Source organism: Gymnoscopelus microlampas (assembly GCF_963454915.1).
Source record: "Gymnoscopelus microlampas genome assembly, chromosome: 1".
Classification (NCBI taxonomy): domain Eukaryota; kingdom Metazoa; phylum Chordata; class Actinopteri; order Myctophiformes; family Myctophidae; genus Gymnoscopelus; species Gymnoscopelus microlampas.
This window is the reverse complement of record NC_139962.1, coordinates 28,152,396-28,180,245: the sequence shown is the minus strand read 5'-3', so window position 1 is coordinate 28,180,245 and position 27,850 is coordinate 28,152,396. Positions and strand designations below refer to the sequence as shown.

Below are 27,850 nucleotides of genomic sequence, written 5' to 3'. Positions count from 1 at the left end.
GGGAGAAGTGACGCGCAGGCAGCATCATGATACCGAAAGTACACTCCGTCGTACCCTACCCACGGTATCGCGCGCCCGAAGCAGTGTTGCCAGATTTTGTGAGAGCAATAAGCAACCAGGTCTAACAAAACAAGCCCAAAAGAAGCGACCAAAAGGAGTGCCCACCCAAGCCACTTGAGCACATTGGCTATTTGAAAATAGCCGATCTACAAGCTCACAACGTGTCGCATGTTGTGATGCGTTGTAGATCAGCTATTTTCAAAGTTGAAATAAAATGTGGAATATTTGGAAGATTTTCAGAATCAGAATCAGAATCAGAATTTTCAGGATTTTTGAAACATAAACAACACAAATTTGGTACGGGGCTCCCCTGGCATAAAATATTTTCAGATGGGGGTAAATGGGTCACAAACATGGAAATTACATGGAAATATTTGAGAAAGCAACTGGCTTAAATAATAATAAAAACATTTGGAAGCAGAATCAGAATCAATCTCACATTACAAGTAAGGTGGGTGAAATTCTTAATTGTGCAGGTTCATCATTGCAGTTTAAAACTGTAAATACTAAAGCGTAGCCAGCCGAAATAAGCAAATAGCCTACCCTATAAACAAGCCCATAAAACCACAACCACCAATATTTACAACAAGCAACTTTACAGAAAAACAAGCCCATAAGTCACTTTTAATAAGCGGACCTGGCAACCCTGGTCCGAAGACAGCCGGTCTACGCTTGTGTGACAGAGCTCTGTTTACACGGTATGTATATATATATATATATATATATATATATATATATATATATATATATATATATATATATATATATATATATATATATATATATATATAAATATATATATATATATATATATATATATATATAAAGTAAAGTATATTTCTGCTACACATTGCTACAAAACCTGTATTTCCAGTCATTTTGGGGCATAAACAAGAAGTTGAAGGTTAGCATTATTAAGTCTGATAATGATGTACCGTGCATGTTCACATGTTAACATTACTTAAGACCATTTTTCTAAATATTTATTTATTTTGGACATTTTGGACATAATAGGCAATTTTCCCTTGGAGGTGCCCAGATGTCCCTATAAGTGCCCACCTATCCTGTATCCGTTTACTCCCTCCAACTGTATATACTTTCCCCATTTTCGACTGTTTTTATTATATTTTGACACTTGCTTTGGCAATGTAAACGTATGTTTTCTCATACCAATAAAGCTCCTTTGAATTTAATTTGTTTTTTGTTGTTGTTGTGTTTTTCCTTTGAATTGCATCGGCTATCTTCGGGTGATGTGACGCGGTGTGTGAGTCACCTCCCCCTCCCCCCACACATATAAATACCCGGTGACGTAGTCCTTCAGTCAGCATTCTTTTCTTCTCCTCACCGGTGTAGCTGTTAGCTATAGCTCTGCTCTCTGTTAGCAACGTTAGCTCTGCTTTCATCCTGACCCACCGTCTAACCAAACCACCTCATCTCTTTTTTCCTATTTTTATTCATTTCTTTTTTGTGTGCCAGACAACAGCTACACTGACGTTCCCTCGGTGAAGGTAATGATAGTTTTATTATAATGAAGTGTGTGTTCTTCCTCCAGGATTTTGGATGGATGCTAGTATCCGCCGGTTCGGTTAGCATTAAGCTAGCTTTGGTTGCTCAAAAGAAAACGGGCCAGAGATTTTTTTTTCGGTTAGCCCAGTCGGTGTAGTTTAGCACGACAAAAACCCACGAACACGATATATTTTGTGAGATAGAAGTCCCAGTTCGGCAAATAAGACTTAAATGGCTATACATATATAATATAGTGGTGTTTATTAAACGTTTAATTGTGGTTTACACACAGAACAATTAGCTAAGGGAGTGTCGCAACGCTATAGCTAAACGCATGACGGGTTTTTTTTTCTTCCTCATGCTCTGCTGTTAACGGTCGAATGTTAACGACGAAAGAGCTTGAACCGTTATTAAACATTTATACTATCTTTTTATGCTGGTTCACCGGGTTAAGCCTCTGCGTTTAACGGTGATTAAACAACGGCCCTATGTGAGGAGTTATGTTATGTGACCATGTAGCCGGTAGCTAGGCTAGCCCCATAGCTAGGTCGGCCGGAAGATGTCGACCAATGTTGCCATGTTTTGTGAGAGAAATAAGCAGCCAGGTCCAGGAAGACAAGCCTGAAATAATCAACTTTAGGCCAAATGAGCATTTTAAACCTGTTATGCATTGGCTATTTGAAAATAGCCAATCTACAACTCTTGTAATAAAATGTGTATTGTTTTGTTGTTGGAACATTCTAACACAAATGCTCCCTGGCCACAACATTTTCATAAAAATATATGAGAACCACTCATTAAAATGGCAATTAAAAAAATGTGGAAGCAAGTCTAAATAAGAAAGCACACTTTAGAAACAAGCCCACTCAACCGCGACTACCAATTTTTACAAGCATTTTTTACAGAAAAAGAAGCCGAAGACTCTTATAATAATCGGACATGGCAACACTGATGTCGACGATAAAGGAAACCACCTGCGTTTTTATCACTCCATAGATGTACCATGATGTCTAGTGACGGTTGGCTTCCGTTCCGCTTTGTAGCCACATTAAAGTTACAATCCGTGAGTTTCATGGTCGCTTGCACCCCCCCCCCCCCCCCCCCCCCGACGGAGAACTACAATAAAGATGGCGGTGCATATGCTGCTTAATTAACAGTAGATGTCCTACCCGACACCAGGTCCAAATGTTTCAACTGAGGAAGAGTATGGTTGGAAACCGCTTTAGATGTGCTTAGATGGGTAGGTGTATTATACATTACCCTACAGGTTGGTTAAATGTTTTATTCATTAAAATAAGTCTCGGATTGTAGCCTAAATAATACATTGCAATGAATTTCTGGAGTGTTAATGTCTCAGGTCTCCCATAGAAGTGGATTTTGTAGTAAGTGTGTTCTGTGAACAGCAGACAGTCAAGTTGGCAGGATCTATGATTATCCTATTTTAAATTTGATGTCTTTTCTTTTTCCAGATCGCTTTTTTCCTGCCCCATCCCTTTCACATTATTCTTTTCAGATATTCTTTGTCAAGCCGCCAAAGTGGAGAGTGCGATCGCAGAAGGGGGTGCTTCTCGTTTAAGGTATCTAGCACATTATAATTTAAATTGGAGACTCATGTATCCCACACTCAAAAGGAGGTCAATTATATTGTATTCTATTGGTAGGATTTTTTTTTTTACAGTCAATATCATGTTTAAAGAAAAGTCCAACATCTCAAGCACCTTTTTCCCTTCTGTATCAGTGCTTCTGCGGGGGGAGGAGGAGGTCTGGGTGCATCTCAGCACTATCCCAAGACTGTCGGCAACAGGTGCTTTAAAAAAACATTGCATCTAGAACAGTGGTTCTCAGACATTTTCATGTCAAGGACCCCCAAATTAATATGCATTAGGCTGCGGACCCCCATCTGAAAATATGTTATGCCAGGGACCCCATAAGAGAAGATCTGTTATAGATTTTCACAATTTCTCTGGATTTTTCAACATGCACCAGATTTGTGTTCAACCAATTATAAATTGTTCTAAAATGCCTCACTTTTTTGGAAGATTTTTCAATTTAAAAAAAAATATTTGATCTACAAGCTGATAATGCGTCCAACGCATTGTCAGCTTGTGGTCCTACATATGACTTAATATATTCATGATTTGTTTTCAAAGTAGTTACTGTAGTTTTGTCAGAGGGGTTCTCTGCTATTCTCTAGTGGGTAGAGAATAGCAGAGAACCTGGGCTAGAGTCTAGCCCATGTTGACTTAACATTTACCCAAAATGTTATCGGTAGGTGCAGATCTCTGATCGTTTGCCGACACAAAACTAGTCGGAATGCAATAAAATAGGTTTTGGATCCCTACTAATCTAATTTGAATGAGAATGGTTTAAGTCTCGTAGAAAACTGCTTTATACTTTTTGAAATATTTAACTTGAATTTTATAATGGAAGACGATAAGGCTCTGATTGGGCTGAAACCTTGCCCAAGTTCGGAGTCATACATGGACAACTGACGTCATAGATGACTGATGACACAGGCTGGCCACATGTAATCCAAGATCCACATTGGAGCCATGCAGTTCCATGTGGAAATGCCAAGATCCACATGATTCGATATTTTATTTTTTTATTTTTATTCTCCACCCTTGAAAACAGGACTGGTCAGCAAGGCTTGAATGCAGTAACGGAGCCAGGATTGTCAATTTGGATGGGCAAACCAAAGTGGTGGGTGGTCCAAATCAGGCAAGGGCCAGAGTAATGGGCCAAAGTAGTTTTGGCTGGGCCATTAAAGTTTGCACTTCCCATGTCGTTAACTAATAGGAATGATGTCTGTGGTATAGGTATGTTCTCAACAGTCATTTAGGGTGGGTCAGTTGTCCAGGTGGGGGGGCCCATTAGGCCCAGCCACAGCGCCATGCCTGCTTGCAGCATAAAGGCAATCAATAATTGAAGGCCATTTTGTTCTTTTGTCATTCGTGTAAGAGCAAAATGGCTGATATGTGGACTCTAAAGGTGAAAAAGGCAGAATTTGTTGACATGATTGAGCTAATTCTCTGAATGATTGGAGTCCAAAAATAATATTGGCAATGTTGGAAAGCTAAGAATGATATGCGTGTTGTGGAGAACATTGCACATGACTCATTGTGTTTCCAGCTTCAACTGAATAACAAACTTTAATAACGGTCATATTTGTTTGTGCATTCCAGCGAGCTCCTGGGGAAGACCCCAGGACCTGGCGGTCAGAATCAGAAATGGGTACCTTCTCGAAGCACTAGACGAGAGGTGGTCCCCTCCTCCAGTGAAAAAGAACAACATGATGCAATCTTCAGAAAAGTGAGAGGGTATGTTTCCAAAATCGTCTGAATGCCAGATTTACTCTTAACTGTACACCACATAAATCTGCTTTCCACTGCCGATAAGACTGTCAATGTAGCTGGGCATTAGCAGAGTACTAAACTGTGTTAACGCTATGGCTAATGCTGCCAGGAAAGAAATGACATCTATTCACCTGTACAGTGTAACAAAGAATGTTTCTGATAACATTTTGGAAAGAAATGGGCCATGCATTTCAGTCAGTTTAAAAAATCTGTCAGAAGCTTCCATGCATTGTAGCGGAGTCTGTTGTAACAAAGTCAAGCTACAATAGCGACGCTTCTCTTACCAATCAGTAGTCTGCAGCGTTTTCACGTCACCCTTTGGTATCACCCCTGCTCACTTGGAATCTCGACTGAGGTCATAAAGTGACTATAATTCTACAAATTCCTATTGCCTGTGATTTGATTTTTTTTATTATTGTGACTAATTTGAACAAGCTTTATCTTTTTTTTTCTCCTTAAGCATACTTAATAAGCTGACCCCTGAGAAGTTTGACAAGCTATGCCTTGAGCTCCTGAATGTGGGTGTAGATGCAAAACTGGTCTTAAAAGGAGTCATCTTGCTGGTAAGTATAGTGGCTACTGTAGCTCAGTAGGGTTAATTTAAGTCCAGTCAAATCATGAGCTAACAGCCAGTTTAATTTTGTGTAAACTACCTGTAACAACATATGTGCCATATTTGAGTTGGTGGATGATTGTAAGCCCACACGTTGAGTATCTGGCCCCAAATTGTGCTGATATGGATCAATCTCAAATGAATACCGGACATGGTCAAAACCAGAATGTGTTCCTTATATTATATGTGCATGTCAACGAGTGGTTTAAAAGTGGTTTGAGCCCAGCTCTCATGTATACTCATGTGTTACTGTTAACCTGTATGTTCAGTTGTGTTTTTTTTCTTCGTTCAGATTGTTGACAAAGCCCTTGAAGAGCCTAAGTATAGTTCACTATACGCTCAGCTATGTCTGCGCTTGGCAGAGGAGGCACCAAACTTTGACGGCCCATCACCAGACATTCAAGCGCCACAAAAGCAGAGTACCGTAAGTATTGCATTATTTGTGGAAAAATTAGGTCTCATCACAACTATTTTAGACCCTTTCTTGAAACTGTACTCTTGTTTTCAGACATTCAGGAGACTTCTGATTTCCAAGCTTCAAGATGAATTTGAGAACCGCGCCAAAAATGTTGAAAGTGGGTAAATGAGATGCATCTCATACTGTGTCAGAAGTCAATAGACTTGTTCCTTGGATTAAACTTGTTGTTCCACATGTCTTTCCACAGTCTATGAAAAACATGATGGCCCTCTCACCAATGAGGAAGAGGAGCAGCGCACTATTGCCAAGTTCAAGATGCTCGGCAACATCAAATTCATTGGGGAACTTGGCAAAAACGATCTTATCCATGAATCTATCCTTCATAAGTGCATCAAAACAGTAAGTTAAGAGCACTGTTGACATTTTTAGGTTGGAAGTTGTTGTTTTAACCTATGCCTAAAACAAATACCGTTGTTGCAGCTTTTGGAAAAGAAGAAGAGAGTCCAACTTAAGGATATGGGGGAGGATTTGGAATGCCTCTGTCAGATAATGAGAACAGTGGGGCCTAGGCTTGATCATGAAAAGGCTAAGGTAATTATTCAGAGTTGGGCTAAGGCAATCATTCAGACTGCATAGTTTGCATAAAGGTGTAATCTTGAAAATTCCTTTTCCTTACATTTCATGGAAATTCCTTCTTACATTTCATGATGAATCCTTTCTCTTTTCAGTCTTTAATGAATCAGTACTTTGGCCGCATGCGATCCTTAATGAACAACAAGGACTTGCCTGCGAGGATTCGTTTCTTGCTGCAGGATACCGTGGAGTTGCGAGAGAACAATTGGGTGCCTCGCAAAGCTTTTATTGACAATGGACCAAAGACGATTAACCAGATTCGTCAAGATGCATCAAAGGTTCGTTTACATAAATATAATGTCAGAGATTTAGATGACTCTCCAAAGAGAGTCTGTCTTATTGGTCAGAATTTGCTGCCTGGGGGTTTTCCATCATGGTGCCTGAGTAAACTGACTACTATTAAAGGGACATTGGCTTCTCAAGGCACCCTGTTGTGCAAAGCTTTATTTTTTTAATATCTCAGCAAAGATGGAAAATTACCCTCACACATTTTCTGCTAAAGGGAGCCTTTTTCAGGGTTGCAAGTTAAATGGTGACAACAATCAACATAAATTTGAGGGAAAATGCCTGTAGTACAAAAAAAATATTTTGTGCCCAACATGAACCCATACGGATGTTAAGATGGATAATAAAACCCAAGTACCATAAGAAATGCTCAAGATTAGCCTCTATAGAGGCTGAAATGCAAGATATTTTTGCGGTCTTGGGCATTCATCTAGATCACACAAATTGTACAATGCAGTCTTAAAGAAATTTCCACGAAATATAATACACTTAAAAACCCTGAAGAGCCTTCCTCATGGTGTAAGAATGGCTGTATAGTCATTTCTTAAATCATCAAATGTATTTGAAATGCATTTATTTGTCAAATGATTTTATATGTAAAATGATGCTCTGGTATAGGTTTAGCACTGCTTTTGTTTTACTAATAGAAAAGTCAATTATCTATATGGTATTTCTGAATGGATGCAAACTTGTGCTTTGCAGGATTTGGGTGTTTTTATTCCACCAATGGCCCAGGTTAACGAATGGATGCAAATGGCGCAAATGGCCCAGGGTCTTTCTGAATGGATGCAAAATTGTACTTTGCAGGATTTGGGTGTCTTTATTCCACCAATGGCCCAGGGAATGAGAACTGACTTCTTTATGGAAAATGCCTTCCTACAACAACGTTTCAAACTTGACAGGGAAACTCTTGGCGGGTTGGCTGATATGTTTGGACAAATGCCTGGTAAGATGACTCCCAAGGCGGTAACAGAAAATGTACCATATTTGCGCTTCTGATCTTTTCACAGAATCTTACATAATCTTTATTGTACATGGAAAGTGATTAACTTTTTTTCCTTAATTTTCTTTGCTCCATAGGATGTGGCATTGGCACAGGTCCAGGGGTGATTCAGGATCGCTACTCCCCCACCATGGGACGTCATCGCATTAACCCACTCTTCAACGGCCACAGTGGACACGCTGCCCCTGCCCCCCAGTCTCAGTTTGACATGGGAGGCAACAAATCCTTCATGAAATCAAATCAAGTAAATACTGCTTAAGAAGTGAAGTTACATCAGTTGGTTGATGTTAAGAATACAAAACGACTGTCGTAGCACACTTTAATGTTTCAAAATGTGTTTCAAAGGGACAGAGTCTGCCGTTCTACAACCAGAACCAGAATCACGTAATGCAACAACAGGCTCAAAACAAGGATATGGCTCCACGTTTCATCAAGAAAGGACTCAATGTTGATGAGGTACAACACTGTTGCTGTTGACGGTAGATTAAATCACCATGTGATTATTTATTGTATCTTATTATGTAGCGTGTAAAGGCATGGTTTGCTTTTTTACTGGCATTTGGACAGTACTCCAGTATGCACTGGTGAACTTTAACCCTGACATCCCTATTTTGGGAATGTCATTGATAAACATGTTTGCAAAATTAGATCTACAAGCTCACAACGCATTGATGTACCGTGAGCTTATAGATGATCTATTTTAAAAAGTTGGAGGAAAGGGGAACAATTATTTTCAAAATAGGGCATACGTGGCTAAAACATTTGTGTACATCGCTGAAGGCCCTGCTTTGTAGGCCATATATTTTGAATATGCGGTTGAATGACACCTGTAACTGACATTCACTCCTAAACAATGGCTCCTGATTTACATCAAAAGCTTATTTATGTACTTTCTTTAACCCTTTTAGATAAGTCTGAGACCAGCCACATTCCTTATGAATAAAAACCAAGTGCCAAAGTTGCAGCCACAGATACCAACCATGATTCCTCCAAGTGCTCAACCTCAACGCACACAAACTCCTCCACTGGGACAGGTACAGACTGGGAAAACAAATGCAACCCCGTTAATCCATAACATATGAATTCATCCGTCTCTAAAACATACACATTTTGCTACTCTTTGGCAGCCTCCACAGCTGGGTCTGAAAACCAACCCCCCTCCTATTCAGGAAAAACCAAAGACCAACAAAAAACCTCCTCCCACAAAGGAAGAGTTGCTTAAAATGACGGTAAGTTCTTCAGATTCAGAATTTGCACTTATGTTTATTTCGTGCAGAAGATGCATTTGATATTCTGCATTCTTTTAGGAGACAATAGTGACAGATTACTATTCTGTATTATTTTAGGAGACAATAGTGACAGACTACCTTAACAACAAGAACATTGAAGAAGCTGTCAATGGTGTGAGGGACATGAGAGCTCCTAAACACTTTTTGCCTGAGATGTTGAGCAAGATCGTGATCTGCTCTCTTGATCGCTCTGATGAAGACAAGGAAGATGCCAGCACTTTGATCAATGCTCTGCGTACTGAGGGTCTTGCCTCTGGTGAAAACTTCATGCAGGTAAGCCTTGGGAGTCAGGCTGTTGCTTAACCTGCCAACATTATATGAAGTATTCTTTGGTGTTTTGCAGATTTTGATTAAATTGGGTGCACTGCAATCCGTAAATGTTTAACTAATTGTCACAGCAACTGCTAAAACAACTATACCATCTTCTTGATAGGCGTTTTTGAGTGTCCTTGACCAGTGTCCGAAGATCGAGGTGGATATCCCATTGGTGAAGTCCTACTTGGCTCAGTTTGCAGCCAGGGCGATCATTGCAGAGCTGGTGAGCATTGCGGAGCTGGCCCATCCCCTGGAGAATGGCACCCATTTCCCTCTGTTCCTGCTCTGCCTTCAGCAAACGGCCAAACTTAAGGACCGTGAGTGGCTGACTGATCTGTTCCAACAGAGCAAGGTCAACATGCAGAAGATGCTGCCTGGTATGTCCAAACCTTCTCAGTCACTACAGTGAGATTCAAGTACAGATTGTCAACATTAGGGATCCCAATGTAGACAACTATATAAATCAGGTCCTCAGACTGCTGGGACAAATTTGACATGGAATGTGAGACATTTACATGAGCCGTCATGGGCATGTCACAATGAGCTGTCACTTATCATGGGTATGTCACAATGCCCATTATGTTTCAATATAATGGACAAAAACCTGTAAAGTTAAAATCTCAGTAGCCATACATTTTTAATCTCGGCCTCTTGTGCATTTTTGTTTTTTACAGCTTGTGGAGCAAGCTGGTCTATTTAGTTGTGTGCTAGTAGTAACTTTCATGACTTTCTCCTCGTTGGCGACCTTGAAGCCAATGGCGAGTCCTAGTAGTTGTTTACAGTTGGGTGTTGGCTTGTTTGTGCCTGTAAAGAGTGGTGAGCTTTAGATGTGAAAGGCACTTTAATTAATTTTTTTGGGGGGTAATTAACAGTTTTTTAATGATGCAAGAGTCATGGAAGTACTGGTACTTTTCAAGGGGTTTAGCTTGGCACAAGCTGGTATAATATGACTGATAATTTCTTCTCTCCCCTAGAAATTGACCAAAATAAGGACAGGATGCTGGAGATCTTGGAGGGCAAAGGGTTGAGCTTTCTGTTCCCTCTGATGAAACTGGAGAAAGAGCTGCTGAAACAGATTCAAACAGACCCCTCTCCCCAGTCCATCTACAAGTGGATCAAAGACAACATCTCCCCTAAACTTCACACTGACAAAGGCTTTGTCAACATCCTTGTGACCAGGTAGAATGTGTTCTGTCCTAAATTCCATCTGCCTTGTACTTTAACATGCTGTCGATCTATTTCTTTGTTTAGTCAAACGTGTATATAGATTTTTAATCAACCAAATCAAAGATGCATGTACTGTGTTGTGTAAAAATACTAAAATGGCTGCTCTACAAGCTCACAACGTGGCGTGCACAATGCATTGTGAGCTTGTAGAGTTGTTGTTTTCTCTTCCCAAATCAATTGTTGCACCCCTAAACCATAAGGAGCTATTCTGTTCCTGAACCAAGCATCATAGTTTTGTTCTTCAGACTCATTATTTACCCTCAACAGCTTCCTGCAGTACATTGCATATGAGATAGATGCTAACGAGGAGGTGGACCAGGAGGAGGCAGACCAGCTTGCAGCCCCCACCAAGGAACAACTTGATCAAGAGAAGCTGCTGCTGCTGGCTTTCAAACCAGTCATGCAGAAGTTCCTGCACGATCACACTGACCTGCAAGTCAGTGCCCTCTATGCCCTGCAAGTCCACTGCAATGCTAAAGCTTTCCCTAAAGGTATGTGCAAGGCTAATTAATCCTATAGCAGTCTGGACATGAGTATTTATTTGTTCTCTGTGTGTTTTGGACTTCCAACAGTGTATAGACTGTTAAATGGATTTTGTGCGATGGTTTAATTGCTATGTCTCTCCCTCCAGGCATGTTACTGCGCTACTTTGTGAACCTTTATGATATGGAAATAATTGAAGAAGAAGCCTTCCTTGCATGGAAAGAAGATATTACCCAAGAGTTTCCTGGAAAGGGAAAAGCATTATTTCAGGTATGTTTTATTGACATTCTTAGTGGGTAGATTTTGATGTTTGGCAGTGGGTACACAGCAATTCTATTAGGCTTATTGCTTCATGCTTCCCCACAATGCATTGACCTACATTTTGAGGATATGATGTTCTCTTCTGGTGCAGGTGAACCAGTGGCTCACCTGGCTGGAGACAGCTGAAGAAGAGGAGTCGGAAGATGAAGCCGATTGAGGAACCAGCCAAAGCCTTATGGTGTGAAGCTGAGATTAATGACAGCTTTTTTTTTCTCCTTGTGCCCCATTCCACCCGTACGCCTGATTTATACTTTGTCATACAACGGTGATGAAAATGGCAGATCTGCATGCAATGCATCACATCTACGACGTTGTTGTAGATCAGCTATTTTTATACGACTGATGATGGAGAATAAATTATGCATAACCTTCCCCATATATAGATGTGTAATCTAACAACTGTTACGGTTTATTTTGCCATGTTAAGCCAATACATCTTTTTTTTCTCTTCTGTTGCCCTCCTTGCTCTGCTCTAGGTCACGGTGTTAAAGAAAAGATCATTATACACATACAGTAGTAGCAGTTTGAAATCTTAACCTTTTTGTACCACTACAAACGTATTGCAAAGGGCCTGTCCCTGCTACTTTACCTTGTATTTGTGTTAACTGATTAGAAGTGTTGCTGAGATGCACTTTTGCTCATCATACTTGAGTCGTTGCAATAGTCTTATACATTCATCCATGGATATTTGCTCTTGCATATAATCCTAAAGTAATCATGCTGACAATAACTTTAATGGCTAGTTGTTTCTACCTCCTTGTAAATGGGCATCATGTGCTTGAAGTTCAATTCTGTCAGCCTATTTCAAAAGAAAATGCCTAGAGTCTGGACTCTGCATGTCTTTATCAATAGCCTGGTTAACTTGCATAATTTACCCTGATTGTAGGAACATCAATTCAGTCCTTAAGTGCTTGTAGGACACATGTGCTGGAAGAGATGAAAACGAAAGTATGCGGCCTTGTTAATTTATCAACCCCATGTCGGTCTGTACCTCCGCTTGTATGTTAAACTTTGATACTTGAATTCCTCATTGGCAACATGTTCGCAATTAGCCATGATTTGTCTGTTTCTTTTTAACAATTTCCAGCTCATACTATTAAGCTTAAGTTAATTGATATGGACTGAATTTGATTTTGATACTTAGATTTTCCACCTTGTGTGAAAATTTTAAGCCAATTTGCCATATTTGTCTAATCTAGATATTTATTGTTTTTAATTATAAACATCAAATTATCAAACTGTACAATGAAACTTTATATTTAAGTGTTACTGTAAGTGCTAAGAAATGTGTAAGTGTACCACTATGGCCCAATTTCAATAAAGATAACAGACAACTGAGTTGGTTTCTTGATCTCAAGACTGCATCAAAGGCACACCGTGTGCTGACAATGGCAAATATTCTATATGTTAATACTGCTTGAGTGTAACCTGGGGCAGATACTGGAGAAATGCAACTGGAACTTTGACTTTCATGTAGTTCCAACTACTGCCCTAAAGTGCAGTAACTATGCAAAGAATCAAAGTGTTGCAACTGGCCAGCCAAATAGGTCATTTTTGTTTTTTGGCACATTTTGTTCATCCCCAGACTCATGATGGCTGATTTGACTAAGCTATGAATGTGTCAAACGTAGTTCCTGCACTGTGGCTTTATAGGGCAGTGTAACTTTCTGATTTAGTTATAGCATTGAAATTAGATCCTATAAATGCTCATTTAGTAAATTTGAGGCTGTAAAGTCAGTTTTAGTTGAGACATGCGATCAATTCTATAAATCTACATTGGTCAGTTGCAACCATAGACTATAAAAGAGATGGACCAAGCCACACCTGGTTTCTACAGACCGAAAATGAAGCAGGTTGTTCAGGAATTGGAAATCCACCTTTATGCCAAAAAGTGACCAGGAATAGGAACCGGAAATCAATTTGGGTAGCATGTCAAACAAGAGCGGGGGCGGGGAATGAATGCTATTGGTTGTGTAGCTTGTCAATCAAATCATCCGGCCCCCTCCTAGAGCATAGCCTACTTTAAAGTAATGGGACCATCATTTAGTATATCAAGATGATTGAAAGGAGACTTTAAACTAGCGCCTGGAGGTATATAGTGTTTATGACGATGTGTATTAGCTAAAGTTTGTCAAAAACCCATCCGCTCTCATTGAGAGAATATTCTTTGACACCAGCAGAGATAAAACAGTGAAACTACGGCTGTATGAACTGTCTCTTCCGTATTAGCCTCAATGTAAAACTTTCAAGCTTGGCCCTGGTTGCAACACTGGTAAGAGCAGAGCTAAATTATGGCAGGAATAATTGACTATGAACGACAGCCTTACAGATTTTTGGAGGTCATGAAAAGATGGCTCACATCCTGTAAATTAAGGAGGATTGAATCAGGGTCATTTAAAATGTAGTTCTCAAAGACCCCCAAAATGATATGTATATCTGCTATTTTTTAAATATAAAAGTGGTTGTAATTAAATGACAGATGCTTTCCCTGTTTTAATGGGTTAAGTAACGGTATCATGAAAATGATAGAAGTCCAAAAACATACACCTTAGTTTTCATCTTTTATTTACAGTGTCTGTTCTGAGATAGAAAATAGGGGTTTACACCATTCTGGCATTTTACTTGAAACAATCTGACCTCTTATGAACATAGGAGATGGTGAAGGTCCCGTATCTATGAAAAGACCTTTTTAACAGCGTAATGCGACAACCATTAACTAGTGAACATACACAATAGTATGGGCTATAAAACTAAAAATGCTACGCCAATATAGTAAACAAAGAAATTCCTGTTTTTAGCGGCGCTAGCCGCTCTATACCTTTAGGTATAGAGCGGATATTAGCCCTCTATGCCTGGCTTTTGCGTCAACGTTCTGATTGGTCAGGTGCGCCAACGTTCTGATTGGTCAGGTGCGTCAACGTTCTGATTGGTCAGGTGCGTCAACGTTCTGATTGGTCAGGTGCGCCAAAGTTGTGATTGGTCACTATTCATGACATCACTATGATGTCATGAATATAGAATTCGATGTCTATATAAACGATGACAATGACTTCATCTTATTATTCATTTGGCTAAAGTCTCCGTCTAGGTAAGTTATTTAAAGTTAATATGACGAATAGAAAGAGAAAGATACAAGAACAGATGAAGGGTGAATGTATAGAAAGTCTGAGTTCGGGACCCAGTCATCCGTTATGACAGAATGGTTTGATAGAGACGATCGAGAATCCAAGAGTCCGTTAAGGTTCTGATTGGTCAGGCCCGTCAAGGTTCTGATTGGTCAGGCCCGTCAAGGTTGTGATTTGTCAGGCAAGGGGACTATTCATGACATCACTATGATGTCAAGGTTTATTTTTTATTTCCTCATGTTTTTTTTTGTATATATTTTTATTTGGCTAAAGTCTCCTTCTAGGTAAGTTATTTAAAGTTAGATCCTCAATTTAACTTTATCTGTCGTCGACGCTCTGATTGGTCAGACCCGTCAACAAAGTGATTGGTCAAGCTTCACATGACACATGGCTATAAACACATTATAAACACATATCGATGACATAATGTATTCAAAGGCGCCGCTACCTTCACACAGGGTGTGATTTTTTAATCCACAATTAAAATCAGATGTAGATATTACAACTCATATTCATCATTACCATAGAAGAAATTGTTTTTGAGAGTTGAACTCTTAATCGCTATCATCAGAGCCTCGGTTGGATGCCTCATTGTTTGAACCCCCTACTTCTGAGCCATTGTCGGAACGGCGAGGGGAACCCTCGTTGTCCGATCCAACCTCAGAACCACGGCCTGATGCTGCTGCTGCGGGTGAGCCAGGCCGAGACTCTTCGTCCGATCCAGAGCCGCGGCTCCTCTTGCTCTCGTTGTCTGACTGCTCAGAGTCAGACTGTGGTCGTGCTCTCCTCTTCTTCACCGGCCGGTCACTCCCAGAGTCTTCTGAGCCTGCTGAGCGCCGGGGGCTGCCGGCCTCGCTGCCAGAACGGTTACGAGCCCCGTCAGAATCGCTATCAGAAGCAATGCGCTTCCTCTGGACACCCTCATCCTCAGAGCCTGAACCACTGTCTTTTTGGTTTCTAGTAGGGAAAAAAACATGGGTAAAACGTCTTGGGTCTTTTAATAAATGTTGATTCAATACACTAAATATGACATTATGTACCTGTCTTCAGCTATTTTCAGCCCATCCTCATCTGAAGAAGAGTCAGAAGATGAGATGATGGCCTTAGACTTGATCTTCCCTTTAAGGGAAGGTGGAAGGCGTTCCTGTTGTGCCTAGAAATGACAAAGAGGTAACAAGTTTAGACTAATGTCAACAGGAGTGTTTTGAGATACAAGCTCACAAAAGAGCTTAAGAAATTCTGACCTTTTCAATCCTCTTGCGCTCTTTAGGATTACGTTTCCTAGGTCGGGATCCTCCCTCATTGTCGCTGCCATTAGTGGGTCTGAAACACAGGTTGAGGTTTGAGTCTTTGCACAGCAGCGATCTGCCGGGACCACGCAAAAAAACATGATTTGCATATCCTGCTGCAGACTCACCTCCTCCTTCCCTTTTTGCGTGGCCTCTTCTCTCCATCCTCCCCTTCTTCCTGCTCACTACCGCTGCCAGTCTTTCTCCTCTTCTTCCTCACAGGCAGGTCTTCATCAGAGCCATCATTGACAAAATCATCATAGTCCCCTCCTTTCTTACGCTGGGATGGAAACAACAAAACAATTGAAGATTCTTCACACTGAACACTTAAAGCTCACTCCATTGTTTCTATACTGACAGCTGTACTCTGATACTCACACGACCGCCTCCTTTCTTCTTTTCTTTGGCCGTCTCCTTCATTCCTCCTTCGAATGTGAGCAAGTTCTTTGTTTTCTCCACATACATGGCTCTCTGTTAAAGTACCAAAAGTAGAAAGTACTCATTATGCAGAATGTCCAATTGCACAAGTTTTCAAATGTCTAAATCTGTATTAAAACATATTTTGAAAATCACATCAGGCTGATCAGGCAGATCTACAAGCTCACAACATGTTGCACCACGACGCGTTGTGAGCTTGTAGATCTGCTATTTTCAAATAGCCAAAGTTTAAATAGGGCTGAAGTGGTTAATGTATGTTTTGTAATAATAATCAAAACCTACAAAGTAACTAGTAAACTAAAGTTTTCAAATAATTGTAGTGGAGTAAAAGTACAATATTTGCCTCTGAGATGTAGTGGAGTAGAAGTAAAAGTACTGAAAATTGGAAATACTGCAGTAAAGTAAAAAATACCTAAAATTATACTTACGTACAGTAAATGTACTAATGTTACTTTACACCACTGGTGAACTCTATGACAGACACCCACCAAGTTTTAGCCATAGACAGTAAAAAGAGGGTTTTAGCCCGTTTTAGCCGGAGGGTGAGAGGTCACAAACACAGTTTCACTGACTGTATTTAAACATTTATAACCATATGGACTGTAAAACTAAATACGTTTATAACACAATACAAACAGGTCAGGGCTATGCAGCACATTGGCTTGCACTGAAACATCCGGACGTATTTCATGAAACACCTCCGTGTGTTTCACCCGAACGTATTTGACGAAACGCCTGTTTGTTTCCCAGCGGAAGTAGCCACAGAGCACGGTCAGCGTTGCCATGTCTGCTCATTATAAGCAACTTTGTGCTTGTTTTTCTGTAAAGTTGCTTGTAGTTACGTTTTTATGGGCTTGTTTCTAAAGTGTAGTTGTTTATTTGGGCTTGCTTCCAAAACATGTTTTGTATTATTATTCAAACCAGTATTTTCATGTCATGGACGGACCCCCAAATTAATATGTATTTTATTGTACCCCTAACCCCCCATTTGAAAATGTTTTATGCCAGAGGAGCCCTGTACCAGATTTGTGTTGTTAGAATGTAAAAAAAATAAATATTTTTAAACAGTAGATCTACAAGCTCACAACGCGTCGCATCGTGACCGTTGTGAGCTTGTAGATCTGCTATTTTCAAATAGCCGATACAGTGAAGGTGCTCATGTGGCCTACCCCGGTAGTCGCTTCTTTTGTGCTGGTTTTCTCTTCTAGACCTGGTTGCTTATTTTTCTCACACAATGTGGCAACCCTGGCAGCACGGTGAAGTCTTGTAGAATAGAAGTGATATAAACAGGACGGCAATTGGATTTTCCGTCTTACAAGATGTCTCGGGGTTCTATAGAAATCCCTTTACGGGACACAGATGAGGTAAATGTGTATCTACTATATATCTATATGATTGAAAATGCCTTAGTAATGAATATTTGGCAAAGTGTAAAACTTCACGGTTAGCCCCGTTTAGCTAACGTTAGCTAACATTGGCTAGCTAGATATATTGGCATTACAGGTTGTGTGTGTGTGTGTGTGTGTGTGTGTGTGTGTGTGTGTGTGTGTGTGTGTGTGTGTGTGTGTGTGTGTGTGTGCGTGTGCGCGCGCGATGTAGAAATACTCTGTTACAAATTAAAGTCCGGAATTCAAAATTTAATTGCGTTAAAGTACAAAAGTATTGGTATCAAAATGCACTTAAAGTACCAAAAGTAGAAAGTAGTCATTATGCAGAATGTCCCATTTCACAGGTTTCAAATGTATAAAATGTAAAAATAAATAAAAATGAAAATAGCAGATCTAGTACAAGCTTATTGTGAGCTTGTAGATATAGGGCTGAAGTGGGTAGTGTATGTTTTGTAATAATAATAACAATAATACAAATCTACAAAGTAACTAGTAACTAAAGTTTTCAAATAATTGTAGTGGAGTAGAAGTGAAAGTGTTGAAAATTGGAAATACTCCAGTAAAGTAAAAGTACTTCAAAATTGTGCTTAAAGGACAGTACTTCATTAAATGTACTTAGTTACTTTACACCATTTTGCACAATGGGGCTACATTTGACGTTAGTGTCATTGCGGCTGCACAATATTTAGACTTTTACGGTAAAGTTATCCATAATCCGATTTTTTCTTATTGTTAAATATGTTTTGCACTTACGAGGAGTTTATCTCGGCGAAGTTGGTGCATTATTACACCGATTAAGAATTAACTAAAAATATAAAGATAAGCAACCATGCAGCAGTAGCTAAACATGAAATGCAATATACAGTGTGCACTATGGCAATATAAATAGCAATAGTCAACGTACATTTTAATAAGCAATGTATATACATGCACCCTACACTGTAGGGCGCATGTACACTGTAGGGTGCATGTATATACATTGCTGTAGGGCCTACAGCAATAGAAATAACTATATGCTGTATAATGTACTATGTAGAATGTAGGAGATTGTACAGCAGTGTAGTTGGTAGATACTGTAAATATTTAAGCATCAGTGATTGCACAAGGTATGTGTAGCCGGTAAAAAGTAGCACATTCCACATTGCACTTGTGTGAATAAATCAATGAATTATTGCACTTGTTGAATTCACAGAGGGTAACATTATTCAAATTCACATGGCAGCATATTCACACTTATATCATGTGAATCCCAGAGAAAACTGTCTGTGAGGGGCTATGACGTGTAGTATTACATGGATTGTGAAATATTCTATTAAACGGAACATGAGAGGGAGTGTGTTATGGCGAATAACAGAACAAACTTGTGATCATAGATACAAACAAACAAACAAACAAACAAACAAACAAAAACAAAGCCGCTGGTTTTATTCATCATAACACAACCTCAAGTGTTCTATTCAACCATTTTATACATACCCGCATCTGATCAGATGTATTATGAATTAAATCATTGGAGTTAATTTTGCTCTATATATATATTTTTCTAAGCTACTCCTTACAATTATGGCCCCTTGCCAAACAGATGTACAGTGTGGAATCGCTACTACACATTTGTGCTCCTAATATATATTGCATCTTTCTGTAACTGCAAAATACTAATATTGCATTTATAGATGCATTTATAGATGCATAATGTTGTTGTTGTTGTAGTTGATTAAAATACGCAAGCCCTCTCCGGTAATATGTTTAACAAATGATGCCTTGATGTTAAATTCCTCACTGTTAATCTGTGTCCTGCAGGTCATTGAGCTAGATTTTGATCAACTGCCAGAAGGAGATGAGGTCATCAGTATTCTAAAGCAGGAACATACACAACTGCACATATGGATTGCTTTGGCGGTGAGTGAAATGTACAATATAAAGAGTCATCAAAAATGGTCTTTCATTTAATTTCCCCGCAAGGACATTTGAGATCAGCAGCTGCTGCTGGTGGTACCCAGGTCTTAAGCTTTTACTTAGGGGGGATCGAGCCTTCTCTGTGGCTGCCCCTAAGCTCTGAAATGAACTCCCCCTCCATGTCAAACTGGCCCCCTCACTCTCTGTTTTTAAAACGCGTCTGAAAACACTTTTTTTTATTCCCAAGCTTTTAATCCAGAGTGAGTTTGAGTATTTTATGCATATGTGTGTCTTAATGCTTATTTGTGTTTTTATTTCTGACATATGATTCTCTCTGGTTTATTGTGTTTCTTGTACTCTTTTTTTGTGTCTCTTTGACATTTTCTGTAAAGCACATTTGTTTTTAAATGTGCTCTATAAATAAAGTTGGATTGGATTCATCTACAATATTGTAATTTAATAATCTGCAATAGAAACCTAAAGATAAAGAACTCAAGACCTTGCATTGCTGTCTTCCATTCAGCTGGAGTACTACAAGCAGGGGAAGACGGAAGATTTTGTCAAGCTGCTAGAGGCAGCCCGCATCGATGGCAACCTGGATTACAGAGATCATGAAAAAGACCAGATGACCTGCCTCGACACCCTGGCAGCGTACTATGTGCAGCAGGCACGGAAAGAGAAAAACAAAGATGCCAAGAAGGAACTCATCACACAGGCCACTCTGCTGTATACCATGGCAGACAAGATCATCATGTACGATCAGGTAAAAAAAAACAGCCTTACAAAATATTCGGTTAATGTTGGACTAGGCCTAATCGCATAATCACAATTATTTTGCGTAAGCGTTTCCATGTTGAAAAGTGTTCATACATTTCCAAACATTTTGCAAAAATATCAGAAATAGCAGCAGATCTACAAGCTTAAAACACGTCACAAAGTGACGTGTTGTAAGTTTGTAGATCAGCTATTTCTGCTATTTAATTTTTCCAAAGTAAAATGATTAAATATGGCAGTAATTTCTTTGTATATTTAAGTTATTTGTCACATCTGCCCTGTGCAATTTTTGATTACGATGCCACATTTCAATGTTCAATGCCAAAAACGCAATTGAATTGTTAATTGCAATTATTTGTGTGATAATGAATCGTCAACTTAAGTGTGCTATCGTGACAGCCCTATTTGGGACATGAGTCAGTTGATAACGAAATGCGCTTCTTTCAGAATCATTTGTTGGGAAGAGCCTGTTTTTGCCTTCTGGAAGGAGATAAAATGGACCAGGCAGATGCCCAGTTCCACTTTGTTCTGAACCAGTCCACCAATAACATCCCCGCTTTACTTGGTAAATTTAATATTAAATATTACATACATACATAACCAGGCCAGGCTAAAATATTTCTGTGTTTTTGAGAGCAATGCGCCGAGTCAAATTACTTGCATGTGAACATACTTTGCCAACAAATAGATTCTGATTATGTAACTGATGTACAATTTCTTCAAATGTTTCTTTCTACAGGTAAGGCTTGCATCTCCTTCAATAAAAAAGACTACAGGGGAGCACTGGCTTACTACAAAAAGGCTCTACGCACAAACCCTGGTTGTCCAGGTAAACCAACTACTAATAGGCTTTACAAAGAAAACTAAACCTGTAGTATTCTTGATCTCACCTTACCCACCTTTCTCTGTCATCAACTAGCTGAAGTGAGGCTTGGCATGGGCCACTGTTTCGTCAAGCTCAGTAAACTGGAGAAGGCCCGACTGGCTTTTGGTCGAGCCCTGGAACTCAACTCCAAGTGTGTTGGAGCCCTTGTCGGCCTCGCGGTACTAGAGCTCAACAGTAAGGAACCAGATTCTATTAAGAATGGGGTGCAGCTCCTCTCACGAGCCTACACCATTGACCCCAGCAACCCTATGGTCCTCAACCACCTGGCCAACCACTTCTTCTTCAAAAAGGTAGCCACTACGTAATCTGGTATATCCTTTTTTTGCATCAGGACATAATTTGGAGTATTATTCACTCTATTTTTTCTTATTTCCAGGACTACAGTAAAGTGCAACACTTGGCACTCCATGCATTCCACAACACAGAGGTGGAGGCCATGCAGGCGGAGAGTTGCTACCAGTTGGCCCGTTCCTTTCATGTCCAAGTAAGAGCCGGAGCGACAGGGATCTGTAAAACACTCTCTTTGAACTGGATGTGTGTTAAATTGGTTCTCTCTTTTAGGAAGACTATGACCAAGCCTTTCAGTACTACTACCAGGCAACGCAGTTTGCCTCCTCCACATTTGTGTTGCCGTTCTTCGGTCTGGGACAGATGTATGTGTATCGACGAGACAAGGAGAATGCAGCACAGTGCTTTGAAAAGGTTTTGAAGGCATACCCCAACAACTACGAAACTATGAAAATTCTGGGGTCGCTCTATGCTGCATCTGATGATCAGGAAAAACGAGACATTGCCAAAGTATGTACCCTACGCTGTTTGTCCCATCACAATTGGGGTCACTTCACTGTTCTGTGCATTCTTGTCAGACGCATTCAGTGAACTTGCTAAACGTAGGCATGTACCTTTTTGTTTTCTTCTCTAGGGCCATCTGAAGAAGGTAACAGAGCAGTACCCAGATGATGTAGAGGCCTGGATTGAGTTGGCTCAGATCCTTGAGCAGACCGATATCCAAGGAGCTCTGTCGGCTTATGGTACAGCTACTCGTATCCTCCAGGAGAAGGTTCAGGCTGATGTGCCCCCTGAGATTCTCAATAACTTGGGGGCTCTCCACTTCAGGCTGGGCAACCTTGGAGAGGCCAAGGTACCTAACTAGTAGCTACCCTGCTAGACAGGAAATGAAGCCCTTGGCTTAGACTCACCAATAGGGCTGCAACTAGTGATTATGTTTGAGATTATTCTATTGATTACTTTTTCAAATAATATAACAATTTAGAAGCATGTATCAGTGAATCAAAGCAAAATATTTCTAATAGATTTAAAATAAAATAAAATGTGTCTGAATCGATCAGTCTGAATAACCACTTAACACATATTTTATACTTTGTGTCACACAAAAAATAGTGAAAGAATCTGATCTACAAGCTCATGTGTCTTGATGCGACACATGAGCTTGTAGATATATTTTCCAAAATCGCTTATATTATTAGAATTGTTTATTTTCTTTTATAACCCATTAAATCGATTTGTTCCATTAACTGTTGCACTTACTACTCAACAGCTATACTGTAGTGTATACTACCATGTATACCAACCATGTATATTTAAACTCCATAGCAGACCATGCTATAATACCTCTTCCATTCATAGACAGTGAAATTCTTCTTGCTTCTCAACAGCATGCATAACTATAAAATAATAAGACTTCCGGCGGAGGCTGGTAGTGGCTACCACCACAGCTACCGTACATTAAGCCTACATTGCTGTGGGAATCACTGGTAGACTTAAAAAACTTCATTAGTCCTTGGAGTATCGATAATGCTACATGTAACTGAGAACTATTATGAATGCAATGTAAGCCATTTGCAAGCCAGTATTCAAAAGTTGTCATGTTTTGTTCTTGTATAGAAATACTTTCTTGCATCTCTGGACCGGGCCAAAGCTGAGGGAGAGCATGATGAGCATTACTACAATGCCATCTCTGTGACCACCTCCTACAATCTGGCTCGCCTGTATGAGGCCATGTGTGAATTCCACGAAGCTGAAAAACTTTACAAAAACATCCTGAGAGAACATCCCAACTATGTTGACTGTAAGCTGACTCAACAATGCAAAATTCTGTACAATGAAAAGTATAATTGCAGTAACAAAATCCTTCACATACACATTTATTTTGGGATTGCAACTTTTGTCTTTAGGCTACCTGCGTCTTGGAGCCATGGCTCGTGACAAAGGAAATTTTTATGAAGCTTCTGATTGGTTCAAAGAAGCCCTGCAGATCAACCAGGTATTGTAATTCTTCATCCAAGATTCATCACCCACTGTCACTACTAATTTTCTTTTATTTAATCGAGTAACTTTGCCAAAGTGGTCAGCAAACAGTTGGTGGGTAGACATGATTCCTCACCCTATAGTAGAGTTTATATTATGTTCTATAATCAGATTGTTCTTTGTTTTAAAGGATCACCCAGATGCTTGGTCCCTGATAGGGAACCTTCATTTGGCCAAGCAGGAGTGGGGGCCAGGTCAAAAGAAGTTCGAGCGCATCCTGAAGCAGCCATCCACTCAGAATGACACCTACTCCATGCTGGCCCTTGGTAATGTGTGGCTACAGACTTTGCACCAGCCCACCAGAGATCGGGAGAAGGTAAATAATTATCTGTAAAAAAACAACAACTTGAGAGCCCTCGAAGAGTACTCTTTTTTTTTTTACATTAACCTTGTATTTATTTTAATATATTTCATTTGTTTAGGAAAAGAGACATCAGGACCGAGCCCTGGCGATATATAAACAGGTCCTACGAAATGATGCCAAGAACCTTTATGCTGCCAATGGGATAGGTCTGTCAGGCTTTATTTTCTCCTATTTGATGTTTGATATGAGAACTGAAAGCAAGAAAACCCTAGCTTGTATTGCTGGTGCATTGATAGTTAATGTTCTGTCCAGGTGCTGTCTTGGCCCATAAGGGTTTCTTCAGAGAAGCCCGTGATGTATTTGCCCAGGTGAGGGAGGCCACAGCAGACATCAGTGACGTGTGGCTGAATCTGGCTCACATCTATGTCGAACAAAAACAGTACATTAGTGCTGTTCAGATGGTAAGGAGTGACGAAAATCTTTTCTGGTGCCTTTTTGAAAAACAAGACTTTTCTTGTTGTCTTTTCTGTACAATGTTGTCAATGTTTTTAATCTGCCCCACAGTACGAGAACTGCCTGAAGAAATTCTACAAGCATCAGAACACAGAGGTTCTACTGTACCTTGCAAGGGCGCTCTTCAAATGTGGTAAACTCCAAGAGTGTAAACAGATGTTACTGAAGGTAAATGGTAAACACACAAGTGTTGTATTTTTGTTCTTCCACAATATATGTGGAAATCTGTAACAGTGTGCCTTGTATTCTTTTTGTTTTGTACAACAAGGCACGTCATGTGGCGCCCAGTGACACAGTGCTGATGTTCAATGTGGCCCTGGTGCTCCAGAGGTTGGCCACTCTGGTGCTGAAAGATGAGAAAAGCAACCTGAAGGCTGTGCTTAGTGCAGTCAAAGAGCTGGAGCTGGCTCACAGGTAACAATGAACCTTTCTCTGCACTTTGTTGTCCCGCTTTTGTCCTCAGCCTGAACATCCTAGGATAGGATAGACTTTATTGTCCCATGGATACATTTGTTATGGACCCATACAGAATGTGCTGTTAAAAATACAGTGATAACATAGTGCATACATACAGAGAACCTACAATACAGGATGCCAACCAATTGCACACTTGCCATTGAATGAGACATTGTAGTCGATGTAATAGTGTGCATAAAATACTAAAATGACATGTGTACAGTAACAGTTTAAGCACGCAAAAATACAAGCAGTGTTACAAGAGTTTTGGATCCTGTTTAATCCTGTCCTTGCTTGCTTTGTCACAGGTATTTCAGCTATCTCAGTAAGGCTGGAGACAAGATGAGGTTTGACCTCGCACTTGCTGCTTCTGAGGCCAGGTCAGTGTCAATTTAACCTACTAAAATGATGTCCTGTGGTCACTTGAAATCCTCCAGCATAACAGACATCCCATCCCCTCCTCCTGCTTAAGACATTAGTCGCCTTAAGGACTACTAGCTATGGGAATTCGTTTTTAAGACTATGTTGAATTGCAGTTGGATGTAGTCTATTTGTGGCATTATGGATGTGTGTGTTGTTTGTGCTTGCAGGCAGTGCTCTGATCTTCTGAGCCAGGCTCAGTACCATGTGGCCCGTGCACGGAAGCAAGATGAGGAGGAGAAAGAGCTCCGAGCCAAGCAAGAACAGGAGAGGGACATATTACGCCAGCAGTTCTTGAAAGAACAGGTCTGTATGCATTTCACACATAACCTAACAAAGTTAATAACTTGTAAATGTTTTTGGAAAATGTTCTACCCTGGATAGGTCTCATGTAGTTTGTTTTCTTCATTATAGTCTGTTTCGCTTCTATTTGTTAAAAAAAAAATCACAATAAAATGCTTTCTTCAATTTGGTTCGCTCACCACTCTGAAACCTTGTTAGGAGGAAAAGCGAACCAAGGTGGCCGAGGACCAGAAGAAGCTTCTGGAACAGAGAGCCATGTATGTGGAGAAAACCAAGAACTTGCTCACATTCGAAGGAGGAATGAAGGAGACGGCCAAAGAAAAGAAGAAAGGAGGCGGTCGTGTGAGTATCAGAGTACAGCTGTCAGTATAGAAACATTGGAGTGAGCTTTAAGTGTTCAGTGTGAAGCATCTTCAATTGTTTTGTTGTTTCCATCCCAGCGTAAGAAAGGAGGGGACTATGATGATTTTGTCAATGATGGCTCTGATGAAGACCTGCCTGTGAGGAAGAAGAGGAGAAAGACTGGCAGCGGTAGTGAGCAGGAAGAAGGGGAGGATGGAGAGAAGAGGCCACGCAAAAAGGGAAGGAGGAGGTGAGTCTGCAGCAGGATATGCAAATCATGTTTTTTTGTGTGGTCCCGGCAGATCGCTGCTGTGCAAAGACTCAAACCTCAACCTGTGTTTCAGACCCACTAATGGCAGTGACAATGAGGGAGGATCCCGACCTAGGAAACGTAATCCTAAAGAGCGCAAGAGGATTGAAAAGGTCAGAATTTCTTAAGCTCTTTTGTGAGCTTGTATCTCAAAACACTCCTGTTGACATTAGTCTAAACTTGTTACCTCTTTGTCATTTCTAGGCACAACAGGAACGCCTTCCACCTTCCCTTAAAGGGAAGATCAAGTCTAAGGCCATCATCTCATCTTCTGACTCTTCTTCAGATGAGGATGGGCTGAAAATAGCTGAAGACAGGTACATAATGTCATATTTAGTGTATTGAATCAACATTTATTAAAAGACCCAAGACGTTTTACCCATGTTTTTTTTCCCTACTAGAAACCAAAAAGACAGTGGTTCAGGCTCTGAGGATGAGGGTGTCCAGAGGAAGCGCATTGCTTCTGATAGCGATTCTGACGGGGCTCGTAACCGTTCTGGCAGCGAGGCCGGCAGCCCCCGGCGCTCAGCAGGCTCAGACGACTCTGGGAGTGACCGGCCGGTGAAGAAGAGGAGAGCACGACCACAGTCTGACTCTGAGCAGTCAGACAACGAGAGCAAGAGGAGCCGCGGCTCTGGATCGGACGAAGAGTCTCGGCCTGGCTCACCCGCAGCAGCAGCATCAGGCCGTGGTTCTGAGGTTGGATCGGACAACGAGGGTTCCCCTCGCCGCTCCGACAACGAGGGTTCCCCTCGCCGTTCCGACAATGGCTCAGAAGTAGGGGGTTCAAACAATGAGGCATCCAACCGAGGCTCTGATGATAGCGATTAAGAGTTCAACTCTCAAAAACAATTTCTTCTATGGTAATGATGAATATGAGTTGTAATATCTACATCTGATTTTAATTGTGGATTAAAAAACAGGAATTTCTTTGTTTACTATATTGGCGTAGCATTTTTAGTTTTATAGCCCATACTATTGTGTATGTTCACTAGTTAATGGTTGTCGCATTACGCTGTTAAAAAGGTCTTTTCATAGATACGGGACCTTCACCATCTCCTATGTTCATAAGAAGTCAGATTGTTTCAAGTAAAATGCCAGAACGGTGTAAACCCCTATTTTCTATCTCAGAACAGACACTGTAAATAAAAGATGAAAACTAAGGTGTATGTTTTTGGACTTCTATCATTTTCATGATACCGTTACTTAACCCATTAAAACAGGGAAAGCATCTGTCATTTAATTACAACCACTTTTATATTTAAAAAATAGCAGATATACATATCATTTTGGGGGTCTTTGAGAACTACATTTTAAATGACCCTGATTCAATCCTCCTTAATTTACAGGATGTGAGCCATCTTTTCATGACCTCCGAAAATCTGTAAGGCTGTCGTTCATAGTCAATTATTCCTGCCATAATTTAGCTCTGCTCTTACCAGTGTTGCAACCAGGGCCAAGCTTGAAAGTTTTACATTGAGGCTAATACGGAAGAGACAGTTCATATAGCCGTAGTTTCACTGTTTTATCCCTGCTGATGTCAAAGAATATTCTCTCAATGAGAGCGGA

General features: G+C 40.3%; 3 protein-coding genes across 5 annotated transcripts; 2 read left to right on the top strand and 1 right to left on the bottom strand.

Annotated features, from left to right (window-relative positions):
- The first annotated feature begins 1,399 nt into the window (after positions 1–1,399).
- On the top strand, positions 1,400–12,847 carry eif4g2a (eukaryotic translation initiation factor 4, gamma 2a). Of its 3 annotated transcripts, XM_084074324.1 has the most exons (23): positions 1,400–1,568; positions 3,036–3,143; positions 3,305–3,370; positions 4,201–4,269; positions 4,752–4,886; positions 5,383–5,485; positions 5,828–5,959; positions 6,044–6,110; positions 6,201–6,352; positions 6,434–6,544; positions 6,682–6,864; positions 7,574–7,606; positions 7,712–7,817; positions 7,952–8,118; positions 8,220–8,330; positions 8,783–8,908; positions 9,002–9,103; positions 9,221–9,436; positions 9,597–9,855; positions 10,453–10,657; positions 10,973–11,196; positions 11,337–11,458; positions 11,601–12,847. In XM_084074324.1, the coding sequence occupies exons 4-23, from the start codon at positions 4,253–4,255 to the stop codon at positions 11,664–11,666; spliced, it is 2,637 nt and encodes an 878-aa protein (XP_083930450.1). In that variant the 5' UTR covers positions 1,400–1,568; positions 3,036–3,143; positions 3,305–3,370; positions 4,201–4,252; the 3' UTR covers positions 11,667–12,847. The 3 variants fall into 3 exon arrangements, with proteins under 3 accessions (XP_083930450.1, XP_083930449.1, XP_083930448.1); XM_084074323.1 differs by lacking the exon at positions 7,574–7,606 and having other exon boundaries at positions 7,679–7,817; XM_084074322.1 differs by having other exon boundaries at positions 7,574–7,817.
- A 2,269-nt stretch (positions 12,848–15,116) lies between these two features.
- Positions 15,117–16,393, bottom strand: LOC311047760 (uncharacterized protein). Its single transcript, XM_084060613.1, has 5 exons — positions 16,302–16,393; positions 16,052–16,203; positions 15,879–15,957; positions 15,675–15,787; positions 15,117–15,591 (listed from the first exon to the last, which is right to left on the bottom strand). The coding sequence occupies exons 1-5, from the start codon at positions 16,386–16,388 to the stop codon at positions 15,189–15,191; spliced, it is 834 nt and encodes a 277-aa protein (XP_083916739.1). The 5' UTR covers positions 16,389–16,393; the 3' UTR covers positions 15,117–15,188.
- Positions 16,394–17,601: 1,208 nt separating this feature from the next.
- Positions 17,602–27,444, top strand: ctr9 (CTR9 homolog, Paf1/RNA polymerase II complex component). The gene is made up of 23 exons (XM_084065754.1): positions 17,602–17,725; positions 19,550–19,648; positions 20,169–20,408; positions 20,867–20,984; positions 21,159–21,248; positions 21,339–21,595; positions 21,682–21,789; positions 21,867–22,103; positions 22,228–22,446; positions 23,211–23,394; positions 23,501–23,589; positions 23,764–23,949; positions 24,056–24,143; positions 24,250–24,398; positions 24,502–24,618; positions 24,719–24,864; positions 25,215–25,286; positions 25,497–25,632; positions 25,828–25,971; positions 26,070–26,221; positions 26,316–26,394; positions 26,486–26,598; positions 26,683–27,444. Exons 1-23 carry the CDS (start codon positions 17,681–17,683, stop codon positions 27,110–27,112), a joined length of 3,498 nt encoding a protein of 1,165 aa, XP_083921880.1. The 5' UTR covers positions 17,602–17,680; the 3' UTR covers positions 27,113–27,444.
- Positions 27,445–27,850: the final 406 nt, after the last annotated feature.